This window comes from Lipophrys pholis, assembly GCF_963383615.2.
Source record: "Lipophrys pholis genome assembly, chromosome: 13".
In the NCBI taxonomy this organism is placed as follows: domain Eukaryota; kingdom Metazoa; phylum Chordata; class Actinopteri; order Blenniiformes; family Blenniidae; genus Lipophrys; species Lipophrys pholis.
The window spans coordinates 11,893,025-11,912,542 of record NC_137632.1 but is presented as its reverse complement, the minus strand read 5'-3'; the positions used below and the strand labels follow the sequence as shown (position 1 = coordinate 11,912,542).

At 41.4% G+C, this 19,518-nt stretch overlaps 1 protein-coding gene across 1 annotated transcript in view; it reads right to left on the bottom strand.

The window, feature by feature from the left end:
- pde11a (phosphodiesterase 11a) overlaps positions 1-19,518 on the bottom strand; it is a gene marked incomplete at both ends in the record, with an annotated part of 35,399 nt that continues 15,881 nt past the window's right edge. The window contains 15 exons of the mRNA XM_080479156.1: positions 1-234; positions 3,224-3,307; positions 4,257-4,331; positions 4,837-4,900; positions 5,020-5,097; positions 5,306-5,406; positions 7,299-7,389; positions 8,200-8,309; positions 10,339-10,446; positions 10,560-10,706; positions 12,883-12,933; positions 13,956-14,048; positions 14,143-14,210; positions 17,564-17,639; positions 18,646-18,778. Of these exons, the coding sequence (XP_080335282.1) occupies positions 1-234; positions 3,224-3,307; positions 4,257-4,331; positions 4,837-4,900; positions 5,020-5,097; positions 5,306-5,406; positions 7,299-7,389; positions 8,200-8,309; positions 10,339-10,446; positions 10,560-10,706; positions 12,883-12,933; positions 13,956-14,048; positions 14,143-14,210; positions 17,564-17,639; positions 18,646-18,778 (1,513 nt within the window). The remainder of the gene's footprint in view (positions 235-3,223; positions 3,308-4,256; positions 4,332-4,836; positions 4,901-5,019; positions 5,098-5,305; positions 5,407-7,298; positions 7,390-8,199; positions 8,310-10,338; positions 10,447-10,559; positions 10,707-12,882; positions 12,934-13,955; positions 14,049-14,142; positions 14,211-17,563; positions 17,640-18,645; positions 18,779-19,518) is intronic.

Below are 19,518 nucleotides of genomic sequence, written 5' to 3'. Positions count from 1 at the left end.
CTAACTCGCCGCTTTGGAGGCCGTGGCGTCGGCGTCACCACTGCAGCAGGGTGTGCTGCCGGTCTTGGCCACGGCGCAGCCGCCGCTGTCCGTGCTGTCGCCGCTGCAGGGGCTGGCGGGGGCAGAGACGCTCTGGCCGCGTTGCCTCTTCCTGTTCAGCTCCTCCCAGTTGGACCTGTTGGCTTGGATCATGTCAAGCATCGGCTGGAGTTTAGGATTCAACTTGACCAGCGTCTGGAGAGAGGACGCAGGAGAAAGAAAGAGAATTGAAATCAATGGATGAAAGGGTTCGACTGGTTTGCATCATTTTTTAGGTTGTATGTGTGTGCAGTGATTTTTCTTTTTTTTTTTAACACAAACTATATGATCGCTTTGCATGTAATCATTTCATGGTGTATTTATAATGGAAATAATGAGCGTGACTCCTTGTATTGATCAGTGAGTTGTGTTTAAATTAGGCTGCATGATATTGGCAGTTTTCTCGTCATTAATGCTGTGAATGCCCCTAATGCTTGAAGTTACTATCCTGAGGGTAAACTCAAGGCACAGCCCTATCTCTGTTGTTCAGTCATACTTGTCCATCAATGCAACTGTAAGGTTTTCATACAAAATGACATCTTCTCGAAATAAGCCCGAAAACAAATGTTGTTGTTTCTGGCTTCCTGGATTAGCTGCAAGAGACTCAAGTTAAAGAAGGTTAAAGAGTATGTTTTTCGTCCATATTGTTCAGTGTGAAAGGAGTTTTTTTTTTTTTTTTTGAAATGATATGCATACTTTTTTCCTGAAAAACCGTGCGCTCAGTCGCGTGGTAATTCATGAGCGTCTCAGACCGGAGCTGCAGAAACGAGCACCTTATTCATCAAATGCATTATATGAGCAGAACAAATGAAACGCTACAGACCAGAACAACAGCAACATACTGCCAGTTCATTAAAGAGCTGGTCTCTGAAGATTAGAAAGCACATGTATGACTGAGATTAGCCGCTTTTGTCTTTTTTTTTTTCTTTTGTTTGCGTTGCATTGTCAGTGACAGTGACAGTGACAGTGCGGTGAAACGTGTCACCCAGTACTTGATGAACGACCAGAGAGAGGACGGATTTTGTTACGTGGTCCACCGTCTTAGTGCTTTAGCAACCTTGGTTTCAATAGAAGTTGGTGAGCTGTTGTAATAATGACTAAAATAGTGTGAGTGCTTTACACGGGGGATTGTAGTATCATACGCGTGGAAGCAGGATCAATTCTTTGGAAACACAACTAATCGCACCTGCAAATTAACTGGGCCTTAAATCGGAGAATCGTCTGTAAGCAGAAGGCGGGTTCACTAAATCACGTGAACAATTAAAAAGCTCGCATTAGCGGCCGATGAGAAAAGTGCTTTTATATGCTGCCGCCCCCCACTCAAGACATTCCAACTCGGTTCACTTCATTAAAAACACGACCTGCTCCCCACTTTTAATCAGGAGGAATTCATAACCTGCCGTATACCCTCACACGTGACTCGATAAGTCTTAATATTGCATTTGCTTTAATGTGCACGGCGCTAATTATGAAGCAGGTCGCATAAGAGCAGAACATGGATTTCCATTTACACCATCTCAGGCAAAGTCAGCGTACATTAGTTTAGTCACAGCAGCTTTTTGCCATGCTTCTACTTCCTGTGTTCGATTTTGTACATATATTATTGTGTGCTATAAATCAGTGTGGGACAGCCTTGGGGGGGGGGATAAGCAACCATGCAAACAGTGAATTCAGTTTTTTGTGTCTAACAAAAAAATAAAAGTATTAGTAGAGTGATTTTTTTTCTGTAAGTGCTTCTTCAACATCTCCCTGTTTGAGTTGATTGTCTTGTTCAAACAGCGTGCGACAGATTTTTAACGTTGAATCGCCTAAATACTGACCAAACAGTCAATAAGTGATTTAAATCGTTTTCCTAGCTGCAGCTCAGTAATGAATGAGTATGTTTCATTCATTTAAGTCTCGTTCCTTAGTGCAGCCGTGTGCAGGCAACACAACACGAATAATAAGAGCGCCGTTCCCCGTCCGTCTCTGCAGCATCAACCCACACTGGGGCATCGCCACTGGTTTGCAGAGCGTCAGTATTCCTCCGAGGGAGAAGAAGAGGGGAGAGCCCGTCATGTGGTGCTACAGTGAGATGGAAGGTTATATAATGGGGGATTAATATTCCACAAAGTAGCAAGCCACCACCAGGAGAGGGAGATCAGTGAGATCAAGAGCAAGATCTAGTCCGCCCACGGACAGAAAACCTCGGCCGCCTCTGAACTTTCTTACCCCCCCCCCCCCCCCCCCCCCCCCCCCCGACACACACAAACACACACTTTTCATCCTTTTTTTTTTAATCGACACGACACAGACAGAAACAATGGAGGAACCAGAGCGCGGCTCTAACTTTTGACGCTGATCCTGGGATAATTCACCAGATGTGAAAATGATCAATGGTTTGTTTTCTTCTCAAGATGACTTAGAGTAATGAGTTCAGCGTAGAAGTAAAAACAAAACAAAAAAAACACAATAAAAAACTGAGGGGCCTTTATATGTCGTGTAACAGTTTAAAAGCATAAAAAAAAGAAATGTAATAAATCAGCCAGCGCTGAGAGAATGAATGGTTTTTCTTATCCCTGATTTCTTTCCCTACTCCTCTGTTGACATTCATAAATTTCTCTCCTGCACGCCTCATCTCTTTACAGACCTGATGTCTTCAGTGAGCCAGCCTTCTTCTTCTTCTTCTTCTTCCTCCTCCCACACAGCCATCGCTGCCGGTGGTGGGAGGGGCAGGTGAGACTGTTTATGTCATTTGGAAACACACATTCACACACATTTCTATACCAGCAAGGACGCCATATAGAGTTTTTTCTTCTTCTAATTCCCTTTAAGAACACCGCAAGTTCTAATTCTGCTGTTTGCTCAGCTCGGATGTCCATAATGAAATCCCCTTTATTTTTGGGGGGGTGTAATTCCATCACTGTGCAGTGAAGCCCAAAGTGTTCACACACCTCAGAGAGCGTGCACGTTCGTTCTCAAAAGAACAACCTTGAAGTTGTTCCAGAGCTATCAAAGAAAGCTGATTATTTCTCTATGGATAATGCCCAGCTGCAGAGAAAGTCTAATGATTGTGGATCGGTGAAGGGGAAGAGGGGGTCGGGGGGGGGGGGGAGACCTGATGTCACAGGTGGTTGTGTGACAAACACCATTTGCTGGATTTTACCTCGTACAGTGGCGCACAAATCCCATCGATCCACTCCAGCTGAAGCCCCGGCAACTCGTCCTTCCTGTTGCGGTCGAAGATGGCCTGAAACATTAACAACTGGGTTTGTTTGTGCTCATGCTAGAGAAAATAAAAGGCTTACGGGCCAAGCTGAGTCCCCGGTACGCTGCGGTTTGTGAACCGTCTTGAGTGAAAATCCTCCTCCGGCACATCTGGGTTTATTTCCCATACATTTTCTGTTCTCATTCATTCTTCTGCAGCCTCAACTTAAGAGGCTCCACTGAGGCTGTGCTTCAGAGATAGTTACTGGGCTATGACTTAGAAGTTAATATTTAATTTCCAACACCCACACACAGAGCGGTAAAGGTTTGACACAAGCAGCAGCCCCGAGGCTACTGAATTAGTTATTTCAGAGAGGAGGCAATGTGGCCCGCCTCGATTACTCAACAGCCATTAATTGCATGCAGAAAGCTGTTGGCTTCAGCCTTTCAAGGACTTGCAACACAGTTCAGCTTCAAAAAGTCCTCAATCAAATTGGCGGCACACATCTGTTGGCTGAGGTGAATAAGAATCTGCTGTGAATGAAGGCAAACACTTCCGGTGAGCTCTTTGTGCTTTTTTTTTTTGAGAAAATATATGTTTGACTATCAGTAAGCCGAGTGTAGTTAAATACTAAAACACCAAAATTGTCTCCAAATTTACAGCTGAATGAAAAGAAATGTCAGCAGTTTGTTAACATCAAATGAAGTCTTTTTTTTTTTTTTTGCATAACTTTTTATGAATGGCCTACAGTTTGCTGTTGGAGCAGCAGCAGCAGCAGCAGCAGCAGCAGCAGGGGCAGTGAAGCGGTCATGCTGACCGTCCACTTTTCTCACACTAAGACACACGACGGCTCACATTTCCCAAACAGTCGCTATGCTATGGAACTGCGGACGAAGTATATCTTCATCAGCTGTGGAGGTCGAAGAGGTGAGAGAAACTGCTAAAAAGGCACAAACCCCCCCCCCCCCCAGATCTGGTTTGAATTACTCACAGAGGGTGTCAGCTTCAGCTCCAGCCTCTCTCGGTCTCCCTGCTCAAAAAACTCGCTGGTTACCAACTCGGCCACCTGAAATGACACAAAACTGCCATGTAAGAGCTGCAACTGAGCTTAATGAGCAACAAGATTTATGTTTGGTGGATTACAAGTCTTTATACCTTTTAGAAAGCTTGTTAGAGCTTTAACTCTCCCCTTTACTTAGTGATATTTGTAAAGCGTAATGAGCATTTGTGGGATGAGCACATGTGTTACATGGTGGGATTTATGAAGAAACCAGGAGGGAACTGTAGGTAAATGTAATGATAAAAATGAACATGATGCTGGTCACACAAATCTATTTATGTGTGTGCTGTCTTTACTGGCTCCTAGCAATGACAAATCTGCATATTCTAGAAGCTACAGTTTGGCATATTTTTACCTTTTTTTACGTGAAACCATCTTCTTCTTTTTTTTTTCTTCCGTCAATCAGCTGATCGACTTGCTAATTTATTTCAGACGGTGAATGGTTTTGAAATACATTCACAGACACGACTGAATACATTTTAACGCTGCGAATTCACACTGTATTTGTCACCTTGCGTGATATTTCCCATGGCTTTGTAACAGCGCCGAGATCACAAGCTGTCATCATCATGGATCTGCAAAGAAAACAGATTTATTTCACAAAGAAGATGTAAATGTAAAACACAGTAAAATACTAATATCAATGAATAAATCTGCCTTGCCTTGCCTTGCCTAATGTTATCAAGACTTTTACCTGCACATGTCCCTGTGCCCCTTCACATTCCAGTTGTATTCCCCTTTGCTGACCAGTTCAAAGAAGGTGTTCCTGTTCCTGAGGAGAGATGAAGCATGTACAAGCAAATGTAAATCGAAGGACGTCCACAAGGGGGCGGTATTACCTAAAAGAAAACCAGATGCCTGATCTAGTAACCAGTGTCCAGAGACACTCTCAGTAGCTGTCAGTGTGCTTCACTGTAAATGTGTCAGAGCTCTGGACTCTCACTAAGAGTTTAATCAGCAGTCTGCTCAGAAGCACATACTCAAAGTAAAGTGTGAGGTCTGTGGCCAGAATCGACTGCTTCAGCAGCTGCATCAGGTCGCTGTACTCCGTGGACGACAGATTGGAAAAGATGTTGTGACCCTAGGGGGGAAGGGGGGGGAGACACACAGTGACATTTAAGTACAGTATTTTTAAGTGCTGTTGAATAATTTGATATAAATACTCAGAAACGTACTGGTTTTAGACCTGCTGCCATCCTCTCAATAAATAACATTCTGTGTTTTAAGTGCTGCTACTACTGTACTTAGAGAAAATCACCCACAAGTAACTTCAGTCAGTCTCAGATCGAGGTCAAAGTTGGAAGTAACCCTGGAAAAACGACTCTTTTATTACATGGAATCATGATCTTTAACAAAAAGGAAAGAATATTTTACATTTCATAATTATGTGATCAAAACCCATTTTTAGAAAACTGACTTTAATTTAAATGTGTTGATGACAAATAAAGTGATAAAAAAAATCTGCAACAGCAAACATAATTGGGCAGACATTTATATAAAGACCAACTCACCTGACCTACTTGGATAAAGAAAGCTCCCAGCAGACCCTTTGCATATCTTTTTTCCACTTAAACAATGTTTCTAGACAGTAAACTCATTACAAAGTCCAAAATCAGCCCAAAATGTGCCGCATAGCATGACAATATGTACGTTGTGTGAGATCTTGATTGTATTCAAATGTCTCTTGAGAAAGTGCAGATTTTGGGTTTTTTCAGCAGTAATCTTCTTCTTAAAAAAATAAAGAAATAAAATAAATCATGAATGAGGCCTATTTGCACATTTAAACAACACTTCTGTAATACACAATAATAACGCTGACCTTGCATGGGAGGAGAAAAGCCAGCCGCTTTTAATAAATAAACAACATGCATATCTTACTTCATTATTAAAGCAGAAGTCTCCCAAACATATATTATACATTCATTCACCACTTAGACGCTTCCCTCTAAAGCTCTGGTGTTAAACATACAGCTGGTGGTTCCCCCAGAGGCTTGATGCAGCCTGCGCAGATAAACTCCCAAGTCTTACAACTGCAGAGGAAACAAAAACGGACATTTTCCTAATTGAAGAAAACGGAATTTCTGAATTACTGTGGTTATACGGCACGATTAGAAGATACAACACAACTCCGGAAAAGTAGAAGTGGAGCGCTGATTCCAGGACGATGCTTCAGTTAAAGCTCGTTCGCCATCATCTACAGACCTAAAGCTCATCTCAAAAGCAACATTTTGTTTCTCTAACATTTACCGAAAGAGACTCCCTGACGCAGAGATCAAGCGAAATTTTCTCTCCCACTTGAATTAGCCGGTTTTCATTTTGTATGCTCATTACCGAACGACAACAGGAGCTCAGCTCCAGTACAAACAGACGTCATTATGATGTTCTAAACAAATGTTTGTCAGCTTACTGTGTTGTCAGCGAAACAATAATGAAGCCACCGGAACCGGCCTCCTCTCAGCTGCTCCCTCTAAACGCCTTCGATCACAACTTCAACAAAACCCAGTCACCTGGTAAAATGTCTCTCTCAACCAATTACCAGCAGATCCATCATCTCTGTAATTAAATTGATTGGAGAGCAGCACGGGCGATTTGTTCGCCCGCTCACATGTGGAAAACACTCGGGCTGGAACGGCGGACACTTCAGTCGCTATTGTTAGTAGTTACTGAAAGGTACATTTTAGGATACTGTGCCAGAGGCATCAGTCCCACGAAAGCTCGCAGGGTTGCTGCTAAAGCCACTTACAACCAATAGAAACGCAGCAGAAAGTGTGTAGATTCCCAAGATGATAAAACGGTTTACTACACCTGCATTTTCCGTCAGCGGAGGTTTCTTGAAAGCAGAAGTGGCTGTATGTCAGTAACCCGACTCACTCACTCACTCGATAACTTGCACGAATACAACACGGAGTGGAAGACATGAGCACAAGCTGTATGGACACTGCATCGCAGCACACATTGGAGAAGGTAGCGTACCTCACTCTGCAGGATCATAACAGCATGGTTGAAGTGGTGGTGCTCCAGTGTGGCTGAGGTCCCGTAAAGCAGAGCTAGAGCTGAACCCGTCCTGACACACACACACACACACACACACACACACACACACACACACACACACACACACACACACACACACACACACACACACACACAGATTGGGATAAGGAACTAAGAGGGATAACATAGCGAGGATTCGACACAGTCGGACTGATTGGGATTGTCTCCCGAACCACTCAGCTCCGTGTCGCCTCCTCGTGGCTCAATAATAATGAAGTTTAGAGTCATATCACAAACCACTGCTGAAACCACTTTGGCACATGTTGATAACAAGGAATAGTCAGTTTTTTTAAATGAGTATTTTGAAAATAATGAACACAAAACTCTACTGTTAATGGCAGTTTTGGGTTTTTTTTTAACGACTATCATTGGTACCATTGGATTATTTGTCCTCAATCCATAAAAAACTGCTCTAATACTAATAAATTCTCACCTTACTTAACAAGACATATTTTTCAAATATAAATCTAAATTCACATCCCAATCATGTCTTTCCTTCACCGATACTCCAGCATAGTTTCAGTTTACGGTAATAACATGAGCAAAGGTTGGAAAACATTACCTTTAGGTAATTTCAGAGCTATTTACCTGCCGAACTCGAAGCGCTCAGAGTCAACAGTGTTTACCATCTCTTTGTTAAGCAGACTCTTATATAAGCTTTAGACTACTTTCCAACTTGACTTGCTGATCTGAGCTGGACCGCTGCAGACTGCTGCAGATGGGAAGGCGCACTATAAACAGTGTGTAGGAGGCGGTGTGTTTATGCGCGTACGTGTGTTTGTGTTTATCAGTGGTGGAAGGAGAAAGCAGGGACACTTACTTTGCCTGAAACGCGTTGTTGGTGCCCCTGTGGTCCAGGTCATGGCACACGCAACCTACAATAAGCGCTAAGATCTCCACTTCGGTCAGAGTCTCCTGGAAACCCGCCGTCTGATCGGCACAGAGGAGGCAAATGAGAAAACACACACAGACGCACTCCAGAGCCGCATCTCTTACACTCTTGTTGTTCTAGGAGGCTGTGAAGAGTACATTTAATAAATACGGAAAAAAGCCACTTCAACAGCACCAAAAAAATAAATAAAAAATAACTCCGGTATCGTCTCTAAAATGCCAGTGGGACTGCAGTAACACGGCCACACAGCCAGATTTATGACTTAGATGGATGGATTCCAGAGGCCATGTGCTGAGTGAGTCACTACAGGTCAGAGTAGGGATACAAGCAAAGACAGCGAGGCTCTCAGCCCACTCATTAAAACACGAGGTAGACAACCAGAGGGACCCGGAACAGCTCATAAGCCACTATTTCATTCCCCCTTAGCCAATAATCAATTCAGATGGGACGCTACACATTAACGTCACGTTTGATTAAACGAAGTCCACTCTGGTGTTCGTATAAGAGCTCGCGTTAATGTCCTTCTGTATGTGTGTGCGTGTGCGCACAGGAGTGTGTTCTGGAATCGCACGAATTGACTCCCTTGAGGTCTCAATTCAAAACAATCATCTCTGTATAGAACCTCTGTGTTTCACAGTTTAGATTTCAGTGACTTCAAAACGTTTCGGCCTGAAATATGATGCCTGCCCAAAATGATAACAGGATTTTATCAAATTGGTTCGTCCCATCGATTGCCCGTCCACCAGCTGAATAGTACAGTTCAATCATAGTTCACGCAGCGGCGCAGAGAGGCCGCTGCAACCTGACACTAATCACTTTCACTATCGTAGCCTCCTGCCAACACTAAATACTGAACTCTGCATGGATGCAGGTAAACAAAGATACCAAAGTGAAAATAAAACAGGAAATAAATCTTAAAAAGAAATCCAGTGTAAAGTATCAGTAGAGGTCTGAGACAAAGGGACTGAATTTGCGCAAACAAATATGCCTAAATCATATATCTAGATTGTTCATATAGCAAGAAAGACTTCTTTGTTGCAGAGGCAAAAACATTTCTTCAATGTTCAAAATGACAAAAAAAACTAAATAAAAGACAACGTGGAAGTGAATCACCGCAGACAAATGCAGAAATACTGGCTCTGCTCTTGAAAAGACGTTTTTGAATTGACATTTATGCCTTTTCGGGTTTTTTTTTTTTGTCCTTTTCTAACTTCCTACTTTACTTGATATATGCAATGTTTACATTTTCCCAAAAAAACTTACAGATTACATTAAAGTCATGGTTAGTTTGGTTTGAGGAGTATTTTTCTTTCTTTTTATTTTCATCTCCCCACTGTCAAGAACGATTTTCAATGAATGCACTAATAGCTGAGAAAAGAAACAACAACAATCCAGTTGTTCCTCATCAGTGTGGATAGAGCAGGATATTAAAAGGAATTAACATGAGTTCACTCTTGTGTGATTCAGGATAAAGGACAGAAGGGAGGAATGATGGGTGGGAGTGGGAGGCGGAGCAACATCATGACCGATAATATCTGTCATTTTAAAAATACGGGGAATGAAGAATCCAACCAGAACTCACTTGGCTTGAGGCAGACAGCGTGAAGTGTGAGTGTGATTTTAGATTTAATCACGTTTCACTCTCAAGATGTGAGTGATGATGGCTCTGCTTTACTTTATTTCTTAAAACTACCTTCATTTGATGTGTTTTGTGCCATCTTCGGTTGAGGAATGTTCAATCACTGGAGGAAAGATACAGTTCCTCCCTCTTAGATAAAAAATAACTTTGTATTGGGGATTTGTATTGAACAAATGTGGGTATATCCACTTTTTTCTAGGTTTACATTTCATATATGAGATGTTGAGAAGGTGAATCAGTGTCACGACAAAACGTTTGACAATTTCACATTTCATCACCCTCTTTTTTTGTGTGTTAAGCGTCTAATATAATTTATTTAAATTGTATTTAAAGTTGTCATTTGCGTTCATGCAAAAGAAGAGTACATTAATCTTAGATGTTCCAAGAAATGTTGAGATATGTTTTAATGTCCTTCCATTTTCCTTTACCGTCAGCATGGCAAACATGCACTGGCAGACGTTGAAGGCATGTCTCCAGTTGTGATAGAGGACCATTCTGTAGTTTTTCCTGACAGTCAGCAGCCATCTGCACAGTGTCTGCAGGGGGAGACGGGCAGAGAGAGAAATCAGCACGTGGGGTCAGCAGACGTTGGGAGGATGCATGCATCGCTGCGTTCAGGGACCCAATCACAAACAGAGAGAAGTCTCGCCTCGTAGTCGATCTTAAATTTCTGCACCATGCCCAACTCCATGAACATTCTCAGAGCAGCCGTTATCATGGCGTCGACATCCAGGGAGAAATCATCAAAGGACAGCTTATCGATGCCCAGCTCGCAGACCAGGGGGATGTTCGCCGCCTGTTTCGTCACGGCGGGGAGGAAACGCAGAGGGAGAATGAGAACATGGGTTCACAGAGCAGAAGAAGAAGATGGAGAGGTCAGAGGAGGCTGTGCCATTTTCAGATGATCTATGGAAGACATGCTAATTAAGACTCTGAGGCCTCATTTGAAGAGGGTTACGATTAATGAGGGAGCTTTACTGATTCCACTGTTGTTTACCTTCAGAGCTCATTGACAAACGCAGCAGTGTGGTAGTTATCATCATCGCCCCTTTTTTCTATTCTTATTCAACAAAAACACACGGACAGGATTCCAATTAACCGTATTCATGCTGAAGCATGTCGTCTGTCTTTAATGCGGCCTAATGAGCTCAGCGGCTATCTGAGCGGCTCCGAGTCAGCATTTATACTTGTGGCCATTTCGAGCTTTCTAACCCAATTACATCGAGTCGAGGCATATGGCCATGTGTAACACTTTCACTACAGCTGTTTTTTTCTGTCCGTCTCTTCACACCGACGCCCACCAGAGCACATCATTTCCCCTCACAAACATTCCGGCTGACGGGTCAGCAGGTATTCTCTCCTTCACTAAATTCCCAGCCCCGGGTCACAAAGTGTCAGCCCGGCTTGTTTGTCACTGTCATCCGCAGGCCACGGCAATCACAGGCCAGTGTGCTCGCTAAGGCTTCATATGTAGAGCAGTTACGAAAGAAAGAAAGTGTGTGCGTGTTTGGTGTGTGTGTGTGTGTGTGGGGGGGGGGGGGGGGGGGGGGGGGGGGGGGGGCAGGGGCAGAGCGTGGTGCTGGAAGATGGGGCTGAAAGATCACACAGGCACACGAAGGATGGGGGGGGGGGGGATCCTACGATGTGGTAATGGCCACAGGGGAAAATCCTACACATGAAAGTGCAGGAAAATAGGTCATATCTATATTTCAGAAATGTCACACCAATTAAAAATGTAGATATTTTCATTTTTCGTATCTTTATAAACAATGCATTAGGAATGACTGCTTATTGATCGGAGTAATCCATCTCAAATGCCACAATTAGTTTATTTTAACGGGGGGATTCTTGGCCCACATTTAGAGTTACGCGCCAACACGGTTTTTAGAGGGACTTCAATACAAAGTCTCAAAGACAGACATTCAATGGGGCCTCAGTCAGTCTTTTTATTCAAGTGAACAGAAAATTACTTAATTTTGAAAAAAATAAACAGTCTTTAAGCAATTCAATTGTATAATGAGGTAAATGTTCAGAGCTGTACTAAACACTCTTTCGGCATTTTCCCTCAAATTACACTTTTGTGGAATATTTGGCATTCGCCGAAAAATTAGGGGAACATTGCTTTTGAAATTGAAGTGTCTTAATCCAAAATAACAAAAATGTCCACGATAACACCGCCTTTATTCAATCTGCAGCACCAGAAGACGCCTCATGATCTCAAACTTTAAGAAAGTAATGTCTCCTCAACCAGAAAATAACAGAATAACCCTGAATTGTTTACATTAGACCTGGACTCCTTTTTTTCTTTAAAATCTCTTTAAACTCATCAAAATGGACACAGACTCTTAAAACAAGCCAGAACTCTTTGTCTTCAAACAAGCGGATTGCTCAGTAAAAGCAGTAACACAAAATCCACTTTACCAGATGGTTTAATGAGGTAGTTAACGGGTTAATAATTAACCGTCTCATATTTCTTTTCATATCAAAATTGAAACTGAGAAAAGTAATATTAGTTAAAAGAAATGTTCCTGTAATCTACAAAAGATTATCTTTTATGTATCAAAACAAACAATTTAATCACGCTTGTAGAACTATCACACAGAAGATTTAACTGCTACCTGATGGAGTGCACACAATTTTTTATTTTATTATTCTTTTTTCAAAGTAGATGTAAATACGCATGTCGGACATAGCTTATGTTTGTAGTGAATACTTTGTTCTGTTCTGACATTCTTCCACTCATCCAAATGGACCAAACTATTGTGATGGAGATGGAAGGTAAAATATATACTGTTTTTATCTATTATTTAACGGTCATCATCTTGATAATTAGATCTATTTTAAATTGAACCTCCCTCAAAATTAATTGAAATAAGATCATTTAGTTTAATTGAATTCCATATTCAATGGAGGGGTGAGAATTTCACCATCTCAAACATTGAAAGGAAAATACAGTGATGATTGTCTGTTACCTTGAATTTGTCAACTTCAGTCTTGGAGCATGTGGCGTGGTAAGAAAGAACCTGTAAAACAATCACACTGTGTCAAGCAACATATTTTCAAAAAAAAAAAAGATCATTGAAACAACTAAGATGAATTAAGAACAAACACAAAATATCACAAAGCTCTTGCACATTGACGTCAGGGCATTTTAGTGTGTCTCGCAGATTAGTTAACACGAGAGTATGTATGTCAGCCCCGATTCCATCGCCATGTTCCTCTCATTCCCTCAGAGAAATACCTCGCGCCGACCTGCAGTTGCTTATTTGATCATAAACACTCATGTTTATTCAGTGCTGCCAGAAGCGGAGCGTCAACATGTCGTTCATTCTGTGTCTGCCTATCAAATACTCCAACGGTTTGAAGCTTCTTCTACCTTCCAACAGTGGCGCTCACGACCGTAATGCAGCTGGAAGCCCCCTATTGTAATCTAAGGACATACTGGAAAGGCTGACTAGTGCTGAACGGGTACGTACTGCAGGGCAGATGAGGGATTGCTTTTCGCCAACTCTCATTAATTTTCAATAAAACCTTTGTGAGAAGGTTATCTGCAAAGAGAGATCAGCACTTTTTTCATGTGTACATTCTTGTGGAAATATGAGACTTCAAAAAAAAAAAAAAAAAAAAAAACCTGTGAGAGAGTAAAGGAGAAAAGCTTCATATCTTCCATGTTGCTGTTGTTTAGTTTTTTTAGTTTTTTTTACAACTTCTCGAGAAACTTGCCATCTCTGAGCATATGCAGATAGGAAAGGAAAGATACTATTACGTTAGACTGAATTGAATTGAGGAATAAATATCTAAACAATAAGACAGGACATACTGAATAACATCGTCTGAGGCGAAACATGAAGCGAACACAGACACAGTGAACACACGTTCAGGAGCAGAACCAAATCGAATTAACAAATTAACTTTTTTTTTTTCTTTCTTTCTTTCTTTTTTTTTTTGCAAATGTAAATGGAGGGTAGGATTTATTGTTCACAGCACATTTTAAATTTTCAAAGGACGCCGTGATGCAGAAAAAGAAACTAGACGGGCAGCTTACATCCAAAGCCACAGACTGCTTGGCCCAGGATTTCTTCACCTGGTCGTACATGATGGTGTTGTTGATGCCCAGTCCACAAAATATCACAAAAGCCTACGGACAAGGATTACATGTGAATATATAACACCTCTCACGGTTTCCAATAAGGCGATATTATGCAGGGAGGATACGGGAGCATGTGTGATACCTCAAAGAGACGCTGATCGGCGTCATCAAAAGGTTTCCCATCGAGTCTGTTGAGCACCTGGGCGACACCTGTTCAACGAATCCGTTCACCCAGGAGAGAAAAACACAGCAGAGGCGTTTCAGACTCGAAGCTGTCGGTGGCTTCGCTGCACATTGCCTTCAGTTTTAGGAGAAGCGAACTAAAACGTTGCTGATTCCAAGGCTCAATTACAGAAATGAAGTCTTAATTTAACCTATTTTTTAGGCGTCTGCTAAAACAAAAAAGAAAGAAAAAGCATTTCCACTAATAGTTTCATAACCTGTGGAGTATCTGCAGCAATGTGACTTGTTGTATAGTTTATGTAAAGCATGAAGTGGCCTAAAGAAGTGAAACAACGTTGTGTATTCTTGTAGAAAGTGTAACATCACCATATATTTACATTCTGAGCACATTGTTTTATGCCGTTTGTGGCGGAGCTTTCCTTCTGCTCCCAATTTGGGCGAGTTGTGCAGAAACCTGTAATCTCTTCCTATGTACAGCAGCGTCTGCACATTTCTACAAAGCTGCTGCAGTATCTGTTGTGTTCATCTGAAAACAGTTGTGAAGTAAAAAAAAACAAAAAACGCACCGAGCTTCATTTACTGGTGGTTATGCAGAATGACAGACTGACTTCAATTAATGTTATCTTTGGGAGGAAATCCTGTTATTGTCCACAGTGCTGTGATGGGGCAGAAAGCCTTTTTATTTGACAGCTGTCTTCCTTGTTTAGATGACTTCTCTCGTCATCTAATTAAAAACCGGAAGGGCTTAGATAGCAAAGCATGAACAATTAATTGGCACGGAGCGACTCCTTCAGTCACTGAGGAAATACACCAAAAGGTAATTACACTATACATTACCATTTTCATTTATCTGTAGCAAGGCAAAACAAACCTGCCAATGTGACATTTTAATTTCAATGTGTGGTTGCAAACAGATTGCAACTGAGGCTAGGAATGACTCTCATTATGGAGTTGATCTGGGCCAAATCTACCGTTGCTGCCTGTCTGTAATGAGCTTGTAATTTGTGCTGAGTGGGCGGCCCCGAGGATGGGCAAACTAAATGACGGCTAAGACCAGGGGTGCCAGACATACAGCACAGTTGGCCAGCCAGCGGGTCCAATCGGACCGACCAGATGACATTGCACGTAGTAAAAATGACAAAGAAAACATAAACTGTGATTAACTACGAGGCTTTGCCAGCTTTAGCTTGCAGGGGGAAAGAAACAGCATTAAGAAAAAATAACTAAAAATCCACGATGGTCTATGTTAGTTCTCATTTGTCGAGGTAGGAGACATCTCAAAGCGACTGGACATGGTTGAATGTTTTGGAATCGGAAAATGATTCTGCGTCAACATTTTCAGAATGTCGTCATATCTCAGGTCGCATCATTTTACTGGTTCAGCCCCATTAAGATCAAATGATGCTGACCCATGTATAACATATAATATAAATGTAAATATAAAACAGGAATAGCCATTGTTGAAATAATAAACTTATTTGCAACACGTCTTTCTTTAAACCATCATTGATCTGCTCAACTAATGTAATAAGATGTGTCAGTGTGTTGTATGAATGCTGTTTTCTTTTATGCACGTTTTACTGCTGGTTGAACCACATCCAGTAGCAACTTGTTAGTATAAGAGTAGCAAGGTAGATTTAGCAACATAAATCATACTTCCTTTGTGTAAACGTAAACCTTTAATACTCAAAATACTCATATTCGTAAAAGGACAAGTACCCCAATTTGTTAATTTCACCTATGTGAACCGAGCACTGGAAGATAAAATATTCAGCATTTTCAAAGCTCGTCGTACAAATCGTACATGTCAAACTCATTAATTATTAGCTTGTAGAAAGTTGTTATCCCACAGTTTATGTACGATCTAACCCTGGAAAATACAAATCCTTATTCCTGCTTTTTAGATTTCTTCATTTGTGATGAAGATTAAAATGAGCTGGAAAATACAGTCATTTCTTGCAACGATCTGATCGAACTATAGACTTTATACATAATTAGCCAACACTTTATAATCTGTAACAAATTAAAAAGTAATTTCACACAGAAAGTGATGCCTTAAAAAGAATTTTAAACACTTAAGTGAATACTAGATTATTTACCTACTCGTCTGGCTAAAACTGTAAATATTTGTGGATTTTCTTTAAAAAAAAACCTTGTGAACCAATTTCAAATTACTTAAATCACTCACATTTGATTTGTGACATTAATAAGCCACATAATTATTGTAGTATTCCCAGCAGTAATCTTAGTGGTTATATTTCAATGGGCTGGCTGTAACCTTAGCAGATGACACAAAGCCATTTATTTTTCTAACTGAATGGAATGTATCCTTGACTTGAGAATTTCATCTCTTGCTGCTTTGTTTGTATAATGGTTTTTCACTCCAGATCCTCAGGTGCCTCCCACGCACTGCATTTCTTTCTCCCCTCACTCTTTCTGTTCCTCTTCCTCTTCCCTCTCCCCGCTCCGAACAAATGTACTTACACCTACGCAAGGACGCACACAGGTCTTAACCAACCATCTGCAGCAGATATGCTGATCACTTTGCTCTCAAATAAAACTAATGACTTCCTGCGTCAGATCTCAGCGGACCTAGTGCAGCAGCTATCGCTGCTCCTGCCTGCAATATCCAGCGCCAAAACCAGACGAGAGATCAATGATTTATCAGAGTGTCAGTGTGGCGTTAGCCCGAGGCTGATTCAAACACAGCGCACTGCCAGAAGAAGGGGACTCCACCTTCAAGTGTGGAGTGATGGTGCAGCATGGATCTAATCATGCACACACTCCAGCTCCCCTCGCCCCTTTTGTCTGCTTTATGCAGCGGGGGGAAAAATAAAAATGTATGCAAGTGCAGAGCTGATGTCACAAATGTAAACTAAGTGGAGGAATCTTCAAGAAGGCTTCACGCAGTGTGACGTATTGGCAATACGTGAGTTTTAATTTCATTCACACAAGTTTTGTTTTTGTGTCCACGACAATGACAATGACAATGACAATGACAGAAAAGCAGCAACTTTTAAGGTGGCAGTTTAGCAAGAGCAACTTGACAATGTACTGGTTTTCTTCTTAGTAGTATTGGCTCATCTAAATTCACACATTAATATTCAATACATTTTGATGAGGATAAACACAACCTGTAAGAAAGTCTTACTTTCAAGCGTTCTCTGAGTGTTGTGGGTAAAAACGAGAAATTGTCTCTATCAATCTCATTTAAAGCCTTCCAAGAAGAGGAAAAGCTAGAATATAGTGTCCACATTTGTTACATATATCATTACGCTAATGCATTTTTAATCAGTGTAGGAAAAGCGTTTTATACAAATAACAAAAATAAAAATCAGCACATAGCTCATTAGAAAACAAAGCTCTGATAGATAACTTACCAATAATCTGGTGGTTGCTGTTCCAGATGGGAACACAAAGCACAGAGCGGATATGGAAGTCAGAGAACTGGTCTGCCTACAAACACATGGAGATCAACACATAGTCAAGCATCATCATCTGTCTACAGTTTCAAATAGAATCTTTTAACACTCAAATGTAAGCCTCAACTACAAAACTGACAGAAGATTTTTTGCAAATTTGTGGCTTCATTTTTTATTTTATTTTTCTCCTTGTATAGCATTAGCAGCAGCCAGGTTTCTCGTTATAAATTCATCAGATGAGTATTAACTATGTTTACATTCCTCACCTCTAATGGAAGAGAAGTGCAACACAGAAATACAGGAACTGCAGCCATGCAGCAAACAATAGCAAACAGCTCGTTGGCACGTTTGTACCGTTCGGTGAGGTTTTGTTGGGCGCAGCAGCGGTGGTGTTATAAATTACTACACACACTTTTATCTTACTCAGTCATTCCAGGTTGGAACTTTTTGCTGCCTGCAGCTGGTTGCAGGGTGGGCATCTGGCCTTAGTGAGAGATATTATTGGTAACTGCACACAACATCAACTGTCAATAGTGCTTTTTAAGAAGGTCGTCATTTTACAGAGATCAAATAGCAGCTGAGCAATTTTTTATTTTTTTTTAAATCCCCAAAAGGAGAGGTATTTAACAACAGGAGTAACAGGCCAAGAGCAAAACGATTCACTGGGTCACATCGCAATTACTACAGAGGTATCTCACTGAATATTCATAAAGCAACGTAACTTGAGAGGCTCAGAGGTGGATGTTAGTCAGACACTGATGGTCCCTGTTTCCTCTGTTTCGCACCATCAGTCTTGTCAGGATGCACACCTCTCATGCAATACTGACCTCACCTCCCGTGTGGTTTCACTAATGAAGCCATCAGCGACACCTAGTGACCTTATTGACTCGTGAGTGAAACCAGCATCCCAGAGTGGCTTAAAATAAAAAGGACTCCCGAAGATGTCGCTTCAATCAACAGTGAAACACCTCCAACGCAGACTTTGGTTTAATACTTCGATGTATGAAAAACCGAAATCACTTAAGAGGAAACGAGGATACCTCGGCGTCGAAGCGAGGATCCTGATAAGCGTCGCTGATGTTCACGGGGAGTCCCGTGGATGCCACCAGCTCTGCAATGCTGTTGTTGATGAGCCAGTCTGAATACGACGATTTCTCTATGCTGTCTTTGAAACTAGGGTCAGAAAATACAAACGTCATGGAGCAAAGGAACCGTTTTCAACCAAGAGTTTCTTTACTCAGAAGGAATTTCATTCTTTTTCAACAAAGGGATAAATTCCTTCGGCTGGCGGCACTATCACAACTAAATAAATGGCTTGTTTTGTATTTTGAGTTTAAAAACTAGAAGCAGTGACGTACTATCCATTCATGGGATTCGATCGTTCCATCTTGGGAAACAACTTTGCGTAAATGTTGCACCTTCAGGAAAACAAGTAAGAACCCTCATGAGTCCTGTCCTCCTCTGAGCCTCACTCTCTCACTCTCTTAATGCTCTCTGCCTTTTCCCCATTTGTAGTCTGTCAATAAGCAGAAATATGACCCGCCCCCTGAGAGTTATGAGAGTTGTAGACACACCAGAAAGTTCACCTTTTGACATGCAATTAATTTATTTAATTACGCTAATGAATTGTGTAAAGGCCTCTTGTTGTGCTTCTTTACCTGTAGAAGCTTGTGCAGCTTTATTAGCCCAATCCACAAATTCTATTTCTAATTGAGGGATGGGAATATCACGTTTCAAAACACTGAATCAAATAATCTGATTGAGGATCAGTTTATATGCATCTGATGTTAGTATTGCGGATCAATTTCTTAGCTGAGATCTTGTGTTTATTATACAATTCTTTTGAAACTGTAACACCAAAGAAACATCGTCTTTGTCCAAAGTCTGATCAGGAGGAGCGGGTCCATTTACAG